Source organism: Suncus etruscus, chromosome 10 (assembly GCF_024139225.1).
Source record: "Suncus etruscus isolate mSunEtr1 chromosome 10, mSunEtr1.pri.cur, whole genome shotgun sequence".
NCBI classification, from domain to species: domain Eukaryota; kingdom Metazoa; phylum Chordata; class Mammalia; order Eulipotyphla; family Soricidae; genus Suncus; species Suncus etruscus.
In genome coordinates this window covers 92,891,825-92,912,978 of record NC_064857.1, presented here as the reverse complement: position 1 = coordinate 92,912,978, position 21,154 = coordinate 92,891,825, and the positions used below count along the sequence as shown (strand labels likewise).

The 21,154-nt window shown below is 40.1% G+C and overlaps 1 protein-coding gene across 1 annotated transcript in view; it reads left to right on the top strand.

Moving 5' to 3' along the window:
- Positions 1–20,784, top strand: part of FBN1 (fibrillin 1) — a 271,458-nt gene extending 250,674 nt beyond the window's left edge. Inside the window, exons 55-66 of the mRNA XM_049782524.1 lie at positions 1,599–1,721; positions 3,280–3,411; positions 3,972–4,097; positions 4,658–4,864; positions 7,003–7,128; positions 7,400–7,522; positions 10,229–10,345; positions 10,606–10,734; positions 11,458–11,577; positions 14,555–14,786; positions 17,424–17,580; positions 19,477–20,784. Of these exons, the coding sequence (XP_049638481.1) occupies positions 1,599–1,721; positions 3,280–3,411; positions 3,972–4,097; positions 4,658–4,864; positions 7,003–7,128; positions 7,400–7,522; positions 10,229–10,345; positions 10,606–10,734; positions 11,458–11,577; positions 14,555–14,786; positions 17,424–17,580; positions 19,477–19,866 (1,982 nt within the window). The 3' untranslated portion in view covers positions 19,867–20,784. The remainder of the gene's footprint in view (positions 1–1,598; positions 1,722–3,279; positions 3,412–3,971; positions 4,098–4,657; positions 4,865–7,002; positions 7,129–7,399; positions 7,523–10,228; positions 10,346–10,605; positions 10,735–11,457; positions 11,578–14,554; positions 14,787–17,423; positions 17,581–19,476) is intronic.
- Positions 20,785–21,154: the final 370 nt, after the last annotated feature.

Below are 21,154 nucleotides of genomic sequence, written 5' to 3'. Positions count from 1 at the left end.
ACATTTAAAATTATTAAATGAGCAAATTTTAAGATGTTTTTAGATTTTCTGAATCCTAACTTCTAAGAATGGGAAGAACCAAGAGCCCCTTAAATTATTCTGGTTACATTCTCATGCTGAGAATCACTAGTCCAGAAAAGGATGAGTGGGAGGTGAATGTAAAGAGTAAAGTTAATATTATGCTGACCCTTCACTAGAAATATGATGCACCAATAGCCATTGTTGAAACTGTTAGTAACTCTTTAAAAGTGGTAACTTAAGAAATGATCGGAAATTTCAAGGTTTTTTTCAGTATCCCTTTTCAGTTACCTTAGGGAGTGACATGATTTCCTTCACCCCTTCTGAAGATTCCATACTGAAAACCAACAGAACTTTAAAATATACTTTTATTCATTGATACTAAAACCATTCCTATCTAGTTCACACTATAATGGGCACTGAGTATCTCTGCAAGTGTGAAATGATTCACAGCAGCATTTGATTGAACATAAAAGTGCAAGGATCCTTTTTTTTTTTTTACGTGGGAAATGATTCAGTTCTTTTTTTTATTTTTTTAATAATATCTTTATTTAAGCACCTTGATTACAACATGATTGTGATTATGTTTCAGTCATGTAAAGAATACCCCCACTTCACCAGTGCAACATTCCCACCACCAATGTCCCAAATCTCCTTCCATCCACCCCACTCCCACCTTTAGTCTAGATAGGCTTTCCAGTTCCCTCATTCATTCACATGGTTATGATAGCTCTCAGTGTAGTTATTTCTCTAACTGCACACATCACTCTTTGTGGTGAGCTTCATGAAGTGAGCTGGAAGTTCCAGCCCTCTTCTCTTTGCCTCTGAGGTTTATTGCAAAGATGTCTTTCATTTTTCTCAAAACCCATAGATGCGTGAGACTATTCTGAGTCTATCTCTCTCCCTCTGACTTATTTCACTCAGCATAATAGATTCCATGTACATCCATGTATAGGAAAATTTCATGACTTCATCTCTCCTGACGGCTGCATAATATTCCGTTGTGTATATGTACCACAGTTTCTTTAGCCATTCATCTGTTGAAGGGCATCTTAGTTGTTTCCAGAGTCTGACTATTGTGAATAGTGCTGCAGTAAATATAGGTGTGAAGGATCCTTTTTTTTTAATAAGAGAGGAGTTAATAACATTAGAGGGGTCTGCTTTTCTTTTGCAATGTCATGGCAGTTACTTTGGACAAATGGGATAAAATTGTTCCTATTCCAAGTGACTTCAAACTAACTCCTCAATTTAAAGTCTACGAACCATAATTTCAGGGAAATACCCTATATGTAGTGTACCCTGTAACTTGTCAACCATCTTGATAGCCTCTAATAATTATACCAGAACAGCAAGCACAAAACAGTATGATATTTGGAGAGCCAAGATGAATAGTCACTTTGCTTATACCAATTATGTCATCTTATCTTGAAATTTTACAACTAAAAATTCAGAGACCGTGTATTTATTATTCATGTGTATTTGTGACAAAAAAAGATTTTGAACTTTTCTTAAAAGTCCTTTTTTTTTTACTTTTTGGTTGATGTTCATGATTCATTATTTTCTTAAACTGTCTATTGCAGACATAAATGAGTGTGCCCAGAATCCCCTACTGTGTGCTTTCCGATGTGTAAACACATATGGGTCATATGAATGCAAGTGTCCAGATGGATATGTTCTAAGAGAAGACAAAAGGATGTGCAAAGGTAAAATTTCCCTGTCCAAGTTCTTCTATGTCTCCTCTCTCTCTCTCTCTCTCTCTCTCTCTCTCTCTCTCTCTCTCTTTCTCTCCCTCTCTCTCTCTTTCTCTCCCTCTCTCTCTCTCCCTCTCTCTCTCTCTTTCTCTCCCTCTCTCTCTCTCTCTCTCTCTCTCTCTCTCATCTCCCATATCTATCTAATCCCCCCATCCTTGCTCTCTCTGTGATAGGAGCTGTCCTTCCAAAGTTTCCATGATCAGGAGAAGAGAGAATCAAGGTGTGCTACTATACAGAAAATTTAGCAGCAGCTGATTTTGTTTCCTTATTGAAGTGGCTTGAAGCATCATTAGGACTAGGATAAGGCTCACATTGAATAATCTAGCCCAATTTACTAGCACTGAGTGGCACCTAGGCCCCCTGAGTGCTGCTAGAGGCCACTCTCACCCCAAAATCAAGATGAATACTGTAATTGAATAGAACTAGACACTATTTCATAGAGTCTGATAAATCATTGGGTTTGTCCTTGAAAAGCTCGAATGTGCTCCTCCCAAAGTCTTTTATATACAAACACCTCTTCTCATTTGATGTAAATAAAATTGTTTTTTGAAATTACAATTTCACTTCACACGCAAAAGTTCAAATTTATCATCTTAGAGCTGGTAAAAGGTGATGACAAAATGATGAATACACTAGGGCAGAGTAAACTATTAGGCAGACTCACTCCAGAAAAAAAAAAAAAAAAAAAAAAAAAAAAACAGAAAATAGGAAGGAAGAATCAGTCGAGGATTAGATATTTATGAAAGTGTCCTTTTTTCTACAAGTATTAAAGCTAAAAATTCCATGGTACAATCATCATTCTGATATTCTAGTAAGTTATTAAAGTACTCAAATATATTATGACATAAGTTTTAAAATAATTGTATAGTGGATGCTTGATTTATTCCTACAGTATATCACAATTATAATGTAGTTATTTTCACTTATATCATGAAACTTTACATTAAGCTTTTTTATTTAGATTATCAAATAAAACATATTGCCTGCTTTTGGAGGGGTTCTCACTTCTTTGAGGAAAAATTTGCAGGGGGCATATGCAACAGTGCTCAGGGCTTAATTTTTTTACTTTACACACTCCTGGTGGGTTCAGGGAACCGTAAAAGATGCTGGGGATGAAACCCAAGTCAACTTTGTACAGGGCAAGCACCCTATTCACTATTCTATCTCTTCAGATCCAAAGAGCAAGTTTGTTTTTTTTTCTTATTCAAATTTTGGCAGCACAGCCTATAATAAATGCATTGGTCTTACCTGTTTTAGAGTGAGAATTAAGAAAGCATAAACTACACAGTATTGTGCTTTAGATAACTAGAACTGTTTTGTCTAAGGAGTAATTTCTCTATCAACCTCCAAAAAACTCCCCATTCTTTTGAGGCTCACACCCAAAAATAAGAGGAAATAGATGGAAATAGCATCAATGAAAATTGGTTAGTTAACACTAGTTTATGATTAAAGGCCAGGAAATGGATGCCATTTCTATTATAAATTTGTGGTGGGTTTTTTTTCTTTCCAGATGAGGACGAGTGTGAAACTGGCAAACATGACTGTGCTGAGAAGCAAATGGAATGCAAGAACCTCATTGGCATGTATATGTGTATCTGTGGACCTGGCTACCAGCGAAGACCTGATGGAGAAGGCTGTGTAGGTAAGAGAATCTGTCCAAGGAGCTGTGAGGGAATGAGAAGTGACATAGGATTTGCAGCAAGAGTTCACAAGAAAACACAGGCAACGCCCACAGGAAGGGACATGGATTCTGAGTCCTCATTGACACTGTTTCTTTGTGGCTAGAGACAATTTGCCTTGTGGTCTCTCATGTCAGAACTTTCCACAGAAATTCCCTTCCTCAATTTTCTGTGAATTCCATAGGCACCCTCATGTTCTTCCCTGGCGGGCCTTTGCCTGATTTTCAGACCATTTTGCTGCCTGCATTAGGATGCCAATGTGTTTGCTTGTGTTTCTCTGTAATTCAGCTCAGGAAGGCTGTGTGAGAAACAGTCTACCAGGAAGACATTGTGATTGGGGTAGAGGAAGGAAGTATAGTATCTGCTGAGAAGAGACTTTGATGCCTTTTGGAATCAAGGAGCAATGTTACCTAGTTATAAAAGAAAAGAGGAGGAAGGGAGGGAGAGTTCAAACGTCCATCCTTGAACAATTAAGTCCATCGGTGACTCATCTTGTCTTTGCTCCTTCCACTGCTTCTCATAGATGAGAACGAATGCCAGACCAGACCTGGAATCTGTGAGAATGGGCGCTGCCTTAATACTGTGGGGAGCTACACCTGTGAGTGCAATGATGGATTCACAGCCAGCCCCACGCAGGATGAATGCCTCGGTGAGTTTGGAAAGCAACATCAGCCTCTAAGTGGGGATGCCTAAATCAGGTCTTTTTGTCCTCAAATATGTGTTAGCAAGAGTTGCGACAAATTTGAGGAAGGGTCCAAAGGTTCTTATTTTGGAAATGACTCACTGAAGCTGACTGACCGCTGGGCTGAACACCACCCAACAGCTAAATATTTTTTCTAAGTGCATTGCTGAGTCACTTACATGCAATTTCTTTCCTGGCTGCTTTTTTAAACCTTGAGAAATCAGAATCAATGGCTTAGGTTTCTCTGCCCTTCTCCCTATGGCATGATGTTGTTTCCCCAATTCCCCTTTCTCTGGGAACACTGAAGAGAAACAGCTTTGACTAAGACAATGCCTATCTGCTAATTTACCAAGTTTCTTGTCTTATTTAATCCCTTCAGATGTCATCCTTTATTACTGCTGTTTTCAGCTTTCCCTTCTTGCCGCTCACCCAGGGTCAAGTGTTCTATTTGTTTAGGGAAGTTGATAGCCAGCCAAATACTTAATATCTTGCTCTAATCACGAGATTGTTTTCAACATTTCTCCCAGACAACCGGGAAGGGTACTGCTTCACAGAGGTGCTACAAAACATGTGCCAGCTTGGCTCAAGCAACAGGAACCCTGTCACCAAGTCTGAGTGCTGCTGTGATGGAGGAAGAGGTTGGGGTCCCCAGTGTGAGATCTGCCCTTTCCAGGGTACAGTGGCTTTCAAAAAACTCTGCCCCCATGGACGAGGATTTATGACCAATGGAGCAGGTACTGCATTTTGTTCTGAGCTATGACTAACAGAGCTGATTGTTCATGTGGTCCAAGGCATGTTATGTATATGAGACTATGAAATCTGGAATTTGGGCCAAAGCTCAGTGACCAAGTTCAGATCAACATAAACTCTTGATGGTATTATTTTGTACATTTGTGGTTATGTCGCCAAGTGTCCTGATGAAGTTGGGTGTCCTATGTCTCCAAGATTCTTGCATTCCAGGGGATCCTCAAATTTAAGCAGAAGTTTGTTGTAAGTAAATGGTGGTCAACTTAATTTATGATTACTTAAATAAATCTAGATAGAAATTAGTATTACTTCCTGCACCTAGTTTTACCAGTATGTATTTAAACTCCTAAAGTTGGCTGACATCGACAGCATGAAATCAGTATTAAAAAAAAAACACTGTCATACTGACCATTCAAAAACAATTGTCTTGAATGTTTAGATTTAGATTGGGAGAAATGAGGCAGAATCAGGATATTTAAAGATTTCTTGAAGAAGGCTTCTGTGAGGTTTTTTTTGATCAACAATGATTGCAACTGTTTTTAGTTTGATAAACACAAAAAGAAACTTTCTAGACTCCTTGGGTAGAAAATGGACTGACATCGAAAAGAGCTAAGATTTGTATGCACATTAGAAGGGTATGACTGAGGGTAGGATAAGGGATATGGCTGTGATAAGAAACAGAAACTGGAGAGGTTAGATAAAGTCCTCCATTGAAACTTAGAATTATTTGCAGGATGTGAAAATGAGATGATAGCAAAAACACATTTCTTGAGATCTGTGAGGGTGTAGCATTTCAGAATGCTAAAAAAAAAAAAAAATCAGGAAAAAATAATAGCTGTTGGTAGAAGATGTGAGGCTAAGAATCACCCGGAAGTAATGAGTTAGAAGGGACCAACACAAAGGACAGTATATCTAGGGAGCCCAGAGCAGGGATTCTCTTCCTTAGCAAACTGCAACTCCCTCACTCCCCCAAGAAGCCTCCTCTAATCAAGGACCTCTCTTAACAAGGAAGAAAATTAGATTCATTTCCCTCATTACTACAGAATTTTGTGCCTTTTATTTACCTTTAAATACAGAAAATAGAAACTCATTTTAAAAAAATCCCCTTTGGGGCCGGGCGGTGGCGCTAAAGGTAAGGTGCCTGCCTTGCCAGCGCTAGCCTTGGACGGACCGCGGTTCGATCCCCCGGTGTCCCATATGGTCCCCCAAGCCAGGAGCAACTTCTGAGCGCGTAGCCAGGAGTAACCCCTGAGCGTTACTGGGTGTGGCCCAAAAACCAAAAAAAAAAAAAAAAAAAAAATCCCCTTCGTGAGAACAATCAATATTATAATAAAAGGATGGGACTTCCTTATCAGAACCATGATTCTGATTTGTTTATGAAATGTCAGCAAGGGCCAAGCTTGCTGGCATGTCATGGGAAAATGAACCTATTGTGCTTTCCTAAGGACCTTATACTATGGATCCAGGTGACATACCATAAATTGGGAAGACTGATTATTTTTTTTTTTTTTTTTTGGTTTTTGGGCCACACCCAGTAACGCTCAGGGGTTACTCCTGGCTATGTGCTCAGAAGTTGCTCCTGGCTTGGGGGACCATATGGGACACCGGGGGATTGAACCGCGGTCCGTCCAAGGTTAGCGCAGGCAAGGCAGGCACCTTACCTTTAGCGCCACCGCCCGGCCCCAAGACTGATTATTTTTAAAGTTTCCTCTAGCCTGACTCATTTATCACTGTAACGCGAAAATGTTGCTTATTTGCTTGTCAAATATGTTACTAATTCCAAAGTAAGATTTCTGTCATCATTCTTTTTTTTGGGGGGTGGGGGTCACACCCAGCAGCACTCAGGGGTTACTCCTGGCTCCACGTTCAGAAATTGCTCCTGGCAGGCTCTGGGGACCATATGGGATGCCGGGATTCAAACCAATGACCTTCTGCATGAAAGGCAAATGCCTTATCTCCATGCTCTTTCTCTGGCCCCTGTCATTCTTTTGATTTCATTTCTTAGGTCCATAATAAAGGAACATAGATTGTTCTCTAACGTAAAAACACTATATCAAAGTGACACCTATATATGTAGACTATTTATAGTGCCTCTTACTTTTATTTCTGTTGATTAAAATTCCAGATATTGATGAATGTAAGGTTATTCATGATGTTTGCCGAAATGGAGAATGTGTCAATGACGAGGGATCATACCACTGCATTTGTAAAACTGGCTACACTCCAGACATAACTGGAACTGCCTGTATAGGTAAGTGCTCTACTTCCGATAGTATATTCCTGAACATAAATTGAAAACATAGTGTTCATGAAAGAGAAAGAAGAGAGAGAGAAGAGAGAAATGAAATTCTCACACTGCGTATCTAAAAAGCTGATAAAAGTTCACGACACAGAAAAACAATCAAAAACTACACAAAAATTTACCCTCTGTTTTGCTCAAATCTAAAATTCTGCATCATGTGAACACAGAGCATTTGGACAGACTTTCGCAAGAAAATCACACTGATTTTCTTTACTCTTAGATCTGAATGAGTGCAGCCAGGCTCCCAAACCCTGCAATTTTATCTGCAAAAACACAGAAGGAAGTTACCAGTGTTCGTGCCCGAAAGGCTATATACTGCAAGATGATGGAAGAAGCTGTAAAGGTAAAAAAAAAACAAAAAAACACCACGTATATTTCTTTACTCCCTCAATTTCCTCCTGAGTACCTCATTGTCATCCTTGTATCTCTGAAAAAAAAAAAAAATCCATGAGCAAGCTCAGAAAAATACTCTGCCAGTAAGAGAAGCTTGTACTTAGCCCCTCCCAGGGATTCTGCTGTATAGAAAGATATTGAGACACAAGAGGGACTAGTGTCAGTAGCTACTTCACTGTTTGTCACGTGAGACACCCAGGAGGGATGTCCTCAGGGCCACCAAGGTAGCAGGACCACATCTCCAAGCTCTTGTAAGGCAAGTCCATTATTGGTTCCCTGTTTTATTTTCCTTTCATTTTCTGGCATTTCTATAGTCAATTTCTTCAACAACTCTGTCACCAAGTTTTCATCAGCCTAAGATTCTAGAGGACATTGTACTTGGTCTGAGTTATTTTTGTTTTGTTTTGTTTTTGTTTTTATTTCTGGGTCAGGGTTGACTCCTGGCTCTGCTCTCAGAAATCACTCCTGGCATGCTCAGGGGACCATATGGGATGCTAGGATTTGAACCACCGTCTGTCCTGGATCAACTGCATGCAAGGCAAAAGCCCTACCACTGTGCTATCTCTCCAGCCCCTGGTCTGGGTTATTTTGATGTGCAGAATAGGATCCTCTTTGCCCTCTGGAAACTTACCTTGAAACAGGAGCACCAGGAATGTACAATTAGGAAGTTGGCCTTTGCCAACTTAGTTACAGTTTACTTCTATCAACATCCTCCTCAACACAAAGAACTCTTTCTATTGGATGAATAGCATCAATGAGTCATAGTGAGAATAATTAGAGAAACAAACATAGGATCTGTAGAACAAATTAGCATCTGGAGGACTGGAAGGTAGAAAAGGAAAGTATTGAAGTTAGTGTCTGTGTAAGTGGAAATGGGAAACAGAGATCCAGGACCCTCTTCTCCTCAACTCTTCTTTCCTGTGTGTTCTGGGAAAGAGGGAGGAGGCATGACACAAGGATGACACAAGGATGACCTCACGTCTGTGACAGTGATCTTAACATGCAACGCAAATCCTACATGATCCTGCATTGGGATGAAGGGAAATCCAGAATTGAGAATAAAAAAGGTCACTAGAAGGAAAGGCAAGATGGAAGGGGAAGGATGGTGCTAGGGATTGAATCTGTTTTCCAGCATGCTAAAAGCATGATTGGTATCTAGAGGTATCTCTCGCCCCATCTCTTTACTTTTTTATTTAATTATTTGGGGGAATAGGGAATAAGGGAATTTGCACCCAACAGCCTTCAGGGAACCACATGTGATGTCAGGGGTTGAACAAGGGTTGCCTATTTTCAAGGCAAGCATCTTACCCACTATACAATCTCTCAGGGTCTCTTGATGTTTATGTATTCTTAATTTCTGGTTGTGTTCATTATTTACTCTACACTTTGAGTTCAGGGATCACTAATAATGGAATTAGGGAACCATATGGATTCCAGGGATTGAACTCAAGCCAGTCACATGCAAGGCAAGTACCATACCTGCTCTACTATCACTCTGACTCCTGAGAAAAAAAATTAAGAAAATAAATTAAATTAATCACTTTCCAAGGCTGGAGCAGTGGTGCAGCAATAGGGCATTTGCCTTGCATGTGACTGACCCAGGGCAAACCTTGTTTTGGTCCCCAGAGTCCCATATGATCCCCCAGCCAGGAGTAGTTTTGAGTGCATATAGCCAGGAGTAACCCCTGAGCATCACCGGGTGTGGCCCCAAAACAACAACAAAGAACAATCACTTTCCTCCACATTTCTTTTTCTAGTTCAACTGAATTTGATTATATTGAATTCTATGATGTGGACTAGATATTTCTAATGCTCTGAAAAAACATTGAGAATCCCTTATCTTTGACTTCAGTTGAAAATTTATTTGGAATGTTAACATTTATTTGCGATTCCTTTGTTAACAAATCTCAAATAAATGATAAAATTCTTGCATTTCTTTCAACAAATTGGGTTATTTTTGGATCCACAAAGAACTACAATATTTTGTCTAAGTAAAGAATACTTTTTCTTTCAAACCTTTATTTTATTTATTTCTCACAAATTGCTGTGGCTGTGTTCTAGCCTGGCTCATATAAAGAAAAATAACAAACTAGAACAAACAGTTTAAGAAGTCCTGAACTTTTGTTTTTCTCAGAATTAACAGTTTCTAATAACCCTACTGTGAGATCTAACAATTTTCGCAATTTTGGGGGGGTGGGGTTCACATCCAGCAGCACTCAAGGATCGCTCCTGGCAGGCTCGAAGGACCATATGGGATGCTGGGATTCGAACCAATGACATTCTGCATGAAAGGCCTTACCTCCATGCTATCTTTCCTGCCCCAATTTTCACAATTTTTACTGAACTATTTTTTTTATAATTCCATTAGCCAATTTAATGTAACATGCAATATTAAATTACTTTTAATATTGTACCTGTCAAGGAGACTGGCTCAGTGAATGAACGGGAAGCTGGAAGGCCACACTGATGGTGGGATTGCTGTTGGAACATTGAGTGCTTGAAATTATTATGATCAACTTCATAAACGATGATGATTTAATAAAGTTAGAGGGGAAAAAAAGAAGAAATCAAAACAACTTCTTACATAGGACTGTCTCCTGCTTCCCAGAGTCTGTACCATCAGCTCAACTCAAGTGTCCATCTTGTTTTCTTATAGATCTTGACGAGTGTGCAACCAAGCAACACAACTGCCAGTTCCTGTGTGTCAACACCATCGGTGGCTTCACATGTAAATGTCCCCCTGGATTCACCCAGCACCATACTGCCTGCATTGGTAAGTGGGGAGGAAAATCCTATCTGGAACAAAGTCATTTCTCAATAAACTAGTTTCCTAGTTCCTTTGCTGTAAGAATAAGAAGAGGAAATACTTAAAACATACAGAAGTGCTTGTGACAAATGCACCAGTGCATCGGTATGTGGAAAGTGATGATCTTCCTTGATCTTTTCTAAGTGAATTATACCTTCCTATTATTTTCAAACAACATAAATAGAGCTTCCTACCATTTAAATTCTCACTGACACCACTTCTTACAGATAACAATGAATGCACTTCTGACATCAACCTGTGTGGCTCTAAGGGCGTTTGCCAAAATACTCCTGGGAGCTTTACCTGTGAATGTCAACGAGGATTCTCTCTTGATCAGAGTGGAGGCAGCTGTGAAGGTAAGTAGAGCCCTTAGATTAATCCAGCTAGTATGATTTTGAGAAGTGACCTATGTTCCTAAACAAGACTTTCACCAGCATCATATTTGAAATTTCAGGATAAAGCACAGGGAACAATAAGGTCTCCTGTCTTAGAAATTCACATTTTTGTCTCATGCCTGATTGTGTCTAGTCACATGCCTTTCTTCAGAATATCAAGACTGTAAAGTTATTATTTTCTTTTCATTTAATCTAATAGATTAATAACCAGGTCAAAAAAACATTGCTAGATCTTGGGATTTGATTTATTATTTTTCTAAACATTGGAGCTGAAGTAATTAAGAAGTTATTCCCCTTATAGAGATGAAATGCTTTTGATAATATGTAATTAAGAAGTTTAATTCCTTTTATGTTTAGTACAGTTTTCTTTTTGTAATGATATCTTTGGGTTTCTAATTCTGGCATAAATCAGTAAATAGAAATCATTTGCAGAGTTAGCCCATCAAGAGCATCTTGCATTAAGTCATTCATCTTTTCTTTTTGTCGACTTTGCCATGAATGTCTGAATGTTTCTCCCCTTGAACTTGAAAGCCCAGGGATAGCTATGTTGGGGCTCAGGGGGTGATGGAAACATCTTAAAGAGGTCAGATTTATTGCACTTGCCTTTCACTGTATAGCATATGTATAAATGCTGTTTCAGAGGATGTGTCTGAACAAGTGTTGATGTAACTGTGATGTTTTCAGATGTGGATGAGTGTGAAGGAAACCATCGCTGCCAGCATGGCTGCCAGAATATCATTGGAGGCTACCGGTGCAGCTGCCCCCAGGGCTATCTTCAACACTACCAGTGGAACCAGTGTGTCGGCAAGTGTTTTTTCCTTCTTGGCCAGAGAATTTATATTCTTAGCCCCTGGGAGTTCAAACCCTAGTCACTTGCTTGCTATAAAAACTTTAAACATACCATGAAGCCATAAATACTCCTTTTAAAATTACTCCAACCTTCTTGAAATCAGAGGAAAGCAAAAGCCATTGCAGAACAGCAAGCTAAGAAAATAATAATAGCCATCATGAACTTTGTGGGTACTTGGAATGAAATACCCCGAGAATTCCCAATTGACTCTCAATATCTCCCTGACTTTGTTCTGCTCTGTTGCTAAGGCATCAGCCCACACTTGAATTCTCACATCAAGAGCCAACAAATATCTGCCAGTCTGAGGCTGCTGTGAGTGATGTTTGGCTAGAAGATTCAGAAGTGGTTCTCTGTAGCTCTAGACCTCTTTGGGACAGAGTGCAAACAGCAGATTTGCAAGATATTGCCAAATTGCTGAATTCTCCTGAAAATTGAGGGAGTCCCACAGTCTTTCTCATTAAATTAAAATTATGGAATTTTTTGATTCTCTAATATCATGAAAAAAAGAACTTTTTCAGTTTTTAATATATTTTTTAAATTGAGGCGACTTTGGTTTACAAGAGTGTAAATGTTTATATGTTTTAGGGTACCATGTTACCATCCCATAACCACCATCAAAGTGCCAAGATCCCTCCACCACAATCTATTGGACCCCCTCAGCTCTTTCATCTACCCACACACTTTTTTGGTAAACTCTGTTCTGTGGTCAGAATCTAAGGGTTTGTTTTGCTTGGATATGGTCTGTTCCCTTGCATTGGGGGAAAATAACTCTTAGTACACATCAGAGGACCCAAGTATTTCAAGTTCAGAAGGACCCGAGATCCATCCAGTTAAGATCCTTTGTTTCACTGCACAGCATCTGGAAACCTGTGGAAAAAAGGCACTTGACTTTACCCAAGCTGTATTCCACCTAAAAACCAACACCCTGATTCAGGGCTGTCTTCTGATGTCTTGTTCATCCATTTTTATTTTCATGCAGCAAATCTCTCCTTCATATTGTTGCAAGCCTGGTACTTAACAATCTGCTTCAGCTTAACTCTTTGAGTGCAGAACTCATCTCAGAACTCATGGATGGTCTCTCTCACCAAGAGCTTCACTTTGCCCCAGAGAAGGCATTTTGTTTATCTGTGGATCAAAATGGTTTCTCTTTCATCAATTTGATTCTTTTAAAAGAACAGTTTTGCAGGGGCCGGGCAGTGGCGCTAAAGGTAAGGTGCCTGCTTTGCCTGCGCTAGCGTTGGATGGACCGCGGTTCGATCCCCCGATGTCCCATATGGTCCCCCAAGCCAGGAGCAACTTCTGAGCGCATAGCCAGGAGTAACCCCTGAGCGTTACCAGGTGTGGCCCAAAAACCAAAAACCAAAAAAAAAAAAAAAAAAAAAAAGAAAGAACAGTTTTGCAGGGGTCAGTAAGATTAGCTCGGATGATTCCCCAGTACTAGTGAAGTTTACACAGCACAATTTGCTGACCAGCTGTTTGGTCTTAATAAAAATGTGTCGATTCAGCATCAACTGAGGTCTTACATTCTCATTACCAGTTCTGATTCTAGATACATAGTCATTCCACTGTGAGTACTATTGACTTAATATACAGTGTACATGACTGATGCCCTTATTGTGTAAATTCCTTTCATGAAAGATATGAAAGAGTCACAAACTATCACTCTCAGCCCGTGCCTGTCTTCAGTTTAGCAATTGTAAACATAGTTAGGTCATGGTCTCTAGGATTGGAAATCATTCTGAAAACCAACTGCTACCTGAGACATTTAAAAAAAAAAATTAAGTGAGGGGCCAGAGTGGTAGTACAACAGGAGATCCTAGTATCTTATCTGTTTTTGTACTAGGAATCCAATGAGTGCTACCATCTCCCACCTTTCTTCCACTGAAACAATTTGATAAGTGAAATGCCCAATCTAAAGGCATTCCAATCACCATAGGTCTGAAAATGTGCCACAGCAAATAAGAAATGTCTAACCAGGCAGCTTCCAATCTGCCTGGAAAAGTCAGGACTATAAAGATATATTGGAGATTTCCAAAAAGTCAAAATCGGGGCGGGGGGGGGGGGGATGAGAAATTCCACCTTTTCTTCCTTCAGTTGGAATTTTAAAGTTGGATTTCTTTTCCTACTTTATTTAACATCATCCTTGGTAGGTCCTTGTGGATAGTCACCCCTGCATCATCTGTCTCTGCTGTGGGCTATTTTCAGTTATTTCTGGTGAACTTTTCCCTAAGCAGTGCTAAGATTATACATGGCCCAGACACACTGGGCAGGAGGCAGCTTTGGATTGGGGAACAACTGGGCAATGAGGGGGAGACATATCACAAGGTACAATTCATCCCCAGGATTGGCTCCTTGGGGCTTTTATAGATTTTTGGAAAGGAAGTTTGAGTGGAGTAGATACTTACTGAGTACCTCAGCCCTTTGCACCCTGTGCATCCAGGATCTCTGGAAATAGGAAACTGCATCCAGGAGTAAGGTTGAAAGCTACTTGGGAGAGACATGTCTCTTTACTAGAGACTAGCAAAAGTAGTACAGGGATCCGCATGTTTCTCTCTTTCTTTCTTTCCAACCTTCCAACCTGAACACCAAATCATAGTTGAGATCCAGTCCCACTTTTCCACAGGCTGCTCATAAATGTACTTGTGTTAACTTCAGATGAGTATGTCTGTCCACTGGGTCTCAGAATGTTGTATGCCAATGCCTTCCACCTGCTCTCTCTGACTTCCCAACCATATTTGCTCCCCATAGCACAAGAGACCACAACCCTTTCCACATCTTTCTCTCTGCTTCCTTGACCCTCTTTGTTGTCACCTTTGCTGCTTTGCATTCCTAAGAACCTTGCTGGGGGCTGGCCACACTGTCACGACCCAACCCAATTGTTCCTATCAAATACTCTGGCTCATCTCTGCTGTCTTCTGGTTTTTTTTACAGATGAGAATGAATGTTTGAGTGCTCACATCTGTGGCGGAGCTTCCTGTCACAATACACTGGGGAGTTACAAGTGCACATGTCCTACTGGCTTCCAATTTGAACAGTTCAGTGGAGGATGTCAAGACATCAATGAATGTGGCTCTTCACAAGCGCCCTGCAGTTATGGTTGTTCCAATACTGAGGGTGGCTATCTGTGTGGCTGCCCACCTGGTTACTTCAGAATAGGCCAAGGGTAAGCTCAGCTCTCCTGGTCATGGTCAGATGCCCCCATTCATGAATGATATTTCACATTTGTAAGTCAAAATGCCTTATTTTTGGTAGAGGAAATTCCTCCCTTACATGATCCTTGAGTTAATTTTCATTAGCTTTACCAAGGTTTTAGGTGATATCTAGATTTCTAGAACTTCATAGGACATCTAGCAAAATAATGAAGCTACTTTGTGAATAATTGTTCTATAGGTTCTTGGTTTCATTCTCCTGATATTCACATCTTGTTGGAAAGAGATTTTTTGCAGGGGTCAGAGAGATAAGTTAAGGAGTCTGTCTTCCACACATGACTGACCTCAATTAGATGCCCAGTATTGTATATGCCTCCCCAAGTCCACTATGGAATGAACCTTTGACTACAGAGTCACAAGTAGCACTGGACTGTTGTCAGGAGTTGCCTGTAAACTCCCTACCAGAACTACAGAGGGCAGAAAAATAAAAAATTTCATTTAAAAACAATAAGAGAATTATCATTTAGAAAATGCTAGGTCTGATCCATGATAAGCCTGGGATCACACTGCATATTAATTATGCACCAACCCGTAGGCAAGCAGGATACTCTGGTTATTTAATATAGGATTTCTTTCCAGCTCCTATTAGAGTGTACCAAGAAAATACTTTGTTATTATTACTTCAAAATATTTTATACACTTTGGACTTAAATATACACTAAAAATTCTCAAGAGTATTAGTTATAGCCATTAAAATAACCATCACCTTTTTAGGTAGCTTCCACATGAGTTGGAACAAGGAGTCATTTTAGTTTATATTCTCTTAAAAGTTGAATTTAAGTTTTCAAAGCTTGTGGTTTACTCCTCCTCTTTCCTACTGAATTAATCTGAACTTGATTCATCTAATTTGAAAGATCTCAGATTTCCACATTTTATTTAGAAACAGTCATTAAATACACACATATCCTCTACATATGATTCAGTTATTGGTTTGTTCTTTTGGGACAAAAACGTGCCAGGTGATTCATTTGAGGCCATGTCCACATGAAGGTAAGATTTTCCTGGGAAGAGCACAAATGCCAGCAATGGACACAGATTCCCATAATTTTGTGTTAGGCTTTAGATAGATTTGTTCTTTAGGTGTTTGATGCCAGGACCACTTTCTTAGCAAGATTTGGGACACTCCAAAGTGACTTTTAGCCAATGGGATTTTGTAGCTGCACTTCCTGTAAGTGGTATTCTAGGGATAGAAACATACAAAATTCTGAGAACAGAATTAACGTGGGGCCAGAGCAATAGTATAGCAGGTTGGACATGTGCCTTTTACACAGCCATCCCAGATTTGATCCCTGACATTACATATGATCCTCCAAGTGCTGTCAGAAGTGCAAAACCAGTGCAAAATCAGGAGTAACCCCTAAATATTTCTGGTTGTGGTCCAAAAACAAAAATAACAGTGAAAAGAAGAGAACCAAAGCTTTCAAATGTAAAGTTTGTCTTCCAGAATGGAGTTGTTGAGTGAATGTAAATATATACTGTGTGTGAGTTTTTATCTTCTCATTTATTTTTATCATTTTCATGTTGCAATGTAAAGGAAGAGAAGAAAATATATTGAGTTATATATATTTGTTCAGGGCTTCAGCAGTTAGAACCTGTAGGCTACTGCATTGTGTGTTAAATATTGAGAGCATAAAGGGAAATGGGTTATAAAGAGTAGCTTAAGTACTAGATATTAAGAGATACATTAATTATTCCTATGCTAAGGCACATATTAGTGGAAATCTACCCAATTGCACCAGGTTTAATCTTTCTATGAATCACTAGAGTGGACCCAGCTCTCACTAAAGATTCTTTTAGGATCATTCAGATATTGCAACATAATCTGAAAGAGGAGACTCATAAATGCATTCCAAATGGCTTCTGAAGAGGGAGCAGAAGGGAAAACAAGGTGCTTGTGCAACATGCAACCCTCCTCCACAGCTTGGAGTTGATAACTGAAAGGCAAAGGAAAACAGCTGAATATGTCTCTTCTGGGCACTGGTTTGTTTGTTCAGTCTCACAGGAGTTGGAGCCAGTGATCCTGGTGGTTTTGAATGACTTGCAACAATTTCCCACAGTTGGGGACATCTTCAGAATTTATTACCAAGTGAACCTCAGTTATCACCAGAGATTCCTCCCTAACCTTAGTAGTCTAGTCAAAAGGAGAGGTCAAACTAAAGCAGAGGTTGCTCTGCAGTAGAGTCCTCAAGAGTGCATCTCAGGTCCTGGACAGCATAGCATGCCTTTCTCACTCTGGATAGTCTGATTCTTAGAGAGTGTTTCTACATTTCTTTTCAAAGCTCAGGCTCTCCCCTACCAACTCTTCCTTTCTCCTTGAGTACAGCAAACGACCTGCTACATGAAATTCAGGAAGTGAAGGGGCCAAGAAATAAAGAAAAAGGAGGTATTAAAAGACTGGAGAAAGAAAATGGTGAGAGCAGGAATCCAGGAACCAGAGCCAAACACAGAACACTTGTGGGTGTCTAGGACCCCAACCCATCATCCGGGATACCCATCAAATCAAGGCAGAGTCTTGCCCTTCACCACCTGTCTGCCACCTCCCTTATGTCTTTATCTAATGAGAACTAACTATGCTCCCCCTTCTCCCACAGCCATTGTGTTTCTGGAATGGGCATGGGACGTGGCCTTTCAGAGCCACAGGCCAGCAGTGAAATGGATGACAATTCCCTCTCTCCAGAGGCTTGTTATGAGTGTAAAATCAACGGCTACCCCAAACGAGGCAGGAAACGGAGAGACACCAATGACATGGTAGGTCAGAAGTCCTTCTGCCCCAGGTCTATTGCAGAAAGGCCTTCCAAATATCTGTGGCTTCCTGGTAGGATGCTCCAAAGTGTAAGGAATCTCCCTGGGGAGAAAATTCAGACACTTCCTGTGCTCTAGGGCTCATTTTATGAGAAACAAGGGGGTGGGAGGCACTTTCTGGAGATTCCTGCTGCTTTTTAAGCATGGCCCTTTTGAAGCTTTTCACATACTTGCTAATTTCCTCATCTCCCCCAAAAGTCAAATCAAAAAAACACCCACCCTAAGTCTGCTAAAAGGACAAGGTCTGAACTCCAGGAAAGCAAGTGAGCAGCATAGTGCCCATAGGGACATGGTGCTTCCTTCTCGGGGAAGCCAGGTTCTGAAAGATAGAGGCTCCCCAACTGAAAAGAGCTATGTGGCATGGGAGCGCTCTTGGAGTCTAGACAAAAACAACATGGAGCTCAAGCAGCCTGGGTTTTTGTTTTGTTTTGTTTTTTGCCAAAGACTGCCACAGCCTTTCTGTCAACTCAGTACTGCACTGATACTCGCCTGGCCTCTGGCTGCAAGCCTAAAGAATCTAGCACATGTGGTCCGGCAGAAGCAAGTAGGAAACCAGGTGAAAAGAAGTGAATATTAGCAGATCATCAGAGTCAGGAAGTCAGTTGATAGGTGTGTCCTTGAGAGGTGAGGCCTTCATGTCCACGAATGAGAATGAAGTAGATAAGTTCTTTCTCAGCCTCTGTGCTGTAACTCATCAGCTGTGGCTTGGAAGATCAGTTAGTCTTTTGGAAAGACAATCATTTTTAAAATGGTGGCCCTTGGTTGTGCTTCTGAATCCTCTGGAAATCATGTTAAAGCAGATTGCTGTGAGAAACACCCCCATATCCCTTACTAAGTCTCAGGTATCCCCTAGAATTTGTCTTGGGGATGCTCATTCTTATGCTGCTCACCTAGGGATCATGATTGAAAACCTCCACATATATAAGGGGTTTCAACTTGATTTCTTTTTGACATCAGAATAATATTTAAAATAATATTTTTATTATATTGGATCAGAAAAATCATACATCATGTAAGGCACTTGGAGTGATTGTAGCCAACCCAGGTTCAATCCTTGGTACCATATATAATCTCGCAAACACCACCCAGAGTCACTCCTGAACACAAAGCCAGTAGTGAGCCCTGAACATTGCCGAGTATTACCCCAAAGGACAAAACAAAAACTTATTTTTAATATGGTAAAAAATGTGCCAATTGATGGGGCCAGAGCAATAGTACAGTGGGAAGGTAACTTGCATGCAGTCAACCCAGGTTTGATATGCAGCATCACATTTAATCCCTTGACCACAGAGCCAGGAGTAATGCCTGAGCACCCTGAGTGTGCCCCCCCCCAAAGTCAATTGAACCTATTTGGGTTAAATAAATGAATATACACTGTTATTGGGGGAAGAGTAATAGTACGGGAGTTAAAACACTTGCTTTGCATGAGGTCAACCCTGATTTGACAGCCAGCACCACATATGGCCTCCTGACCACTTTCAGGAGTTAACCCAGAGTGTAAAAGTAAGAGTAAATCCTAAAAAACCACCAGGTGTGCCCCAGTACAAAAAAATAAAGTAACTAGTTATGTACGGGCTGGGAAGATAGATCAAAGGACTGAAACTTAGACTTTTCATCAGGAAATCCAGGTTTGATTCCTGATACCATCTAATCCCTCCCAGTGCCCCATCCTCCAACCCACCCTCTCTTACCTTACCAGGTATAATCTCTGAGCAACACCAACAAAAACTAGTATTTACAATATTTGGAAAAATTTGATGTTCAAATTTATTTTTCCTTAATGTAGGAAATAGTTGTCATGTTTTGATTTTACTTAACATATGACCATGTGTCTTTTTCTAGCATCAGTCGGAGATAGAAGCCAATGTGAGTCTTGCAAGTTGGGATGTTGACAATACGGCCACATTCGATTACAATATCTCCAATTTCGATCACAAGGTCCGAATTCTGGAGCTCTTTCCAGCGCTGACAACTCTAACAAATCACAACAGATACTTGATTGAATCTGGCAATGAAAATGGCTTGTTTAAAATCAACCAAAAGCAAGGGATCAGCTATCTCCACTTTACCAAGAAGAAGCCAGTGGCTGGAACCTATTCATTACAAATCGGTAGTACTCCACTTTATAAAAAGAAAGAACTTAAGCAGCTAGAAGATAAACATGACAAAGACTACCTCAGTGGTGAACTGGGTGATAATCTGAAGATGAAAGTTCAGATATCACTTCATTAATTCACCATCCAGAGACCAAATAATTGAAAAGTCCAAGATAGATAGGTAGAACTGAATTTTCCCCGTACCCAGAAACTTCCAGTCATAGGTACAGTCTTTCACCAAATAAATTTCTATAAACAAGCACTCTTCTTGTATTACCAAAGCAAGGTACAGGTGACTACCGTAGTTCAAAGCAACCACTTTCTCAGGCTTCTTTCTTATATGTGTGGCTAAGTCAGCTACTACCTGGTCAGAGGGGTTCATTCTTGACAACTGGGACCTGTCTTTCCACAGGGGGTCGGCCATGCAGCCTGCTATGCTGACCTTCTAGGAGACGTCCATGAATGTGTTTTCCAGTGATGGACTCTTCCATTCTTCCTCATTTTTAATCTTTTCTTCTCCAAATACAAGTACTAGGTTGGTCATTTATAATCTATTTGGTGCTAGTAAATCCTCAAACTAGATTTATAAATGCACTGTAATATTTACACAACTTAGAAGCCAAATGACAAATATTCAGTTCAAATACTTCAGTACTTTCAATCTACCAAAGTTAGTTCAGTAGTTTATCTCAGTTATGAGTATCATACCTTACATGTAAATTAAGTGTGTGTATACTGTAATCGTGCTATTTTTATCATGGAAACATTTATAAACTAGAATAATAATGCCCTTAATGAGAGGGCTTGTAATGGTGCTTATTAAGACCAAAGACTTGTTAAGTGTGTACACCAAGTGGTAATGCAAGTTCTGTGACTGACCCATTCATGCATGAAGGTCTGGGAGGACCAGAAGACAGCCTCAAACCCAAGCTCCAATCAGTGCAGCCTTCATCCCACCTGTGCAATCCCTCAAGCTTACCCTCAGCCTTACCTGTCAACAAGGGGTCCATGTCAAAAATGTCACAATAAAACAATCTCTTCTTTTTTTAATTTACTCCTCGGCTTTGTGTTCTTGAATGGGTATAGGATTTCAATGGCCTTTTTTGAGACTATAAATTAAGTCTCCTGAACTGACATCAGCTCTCAGAACTCTGGCCTCTCAAGGTGCCAACTGCATAAACAGCAGAAGGAAAATGAAGAAATTTTGGTCAGTTCCTTGTTTTAGTCATTAAAGATAGCAGTGTTCTTTCTTGCCAATGAGAAATTTAGATTGTAGTATCATTTCTAAGACATGGTACAATTAATTGTGTGACTTTTTAAAATACCAGATTTAAATACTTTAAAATATCAAGTTCAGTCATTGTATTAGAGCACATGCATTTCATTAGAAAAGATTTATCATGCCCCCTCCTCTCCATATGCAC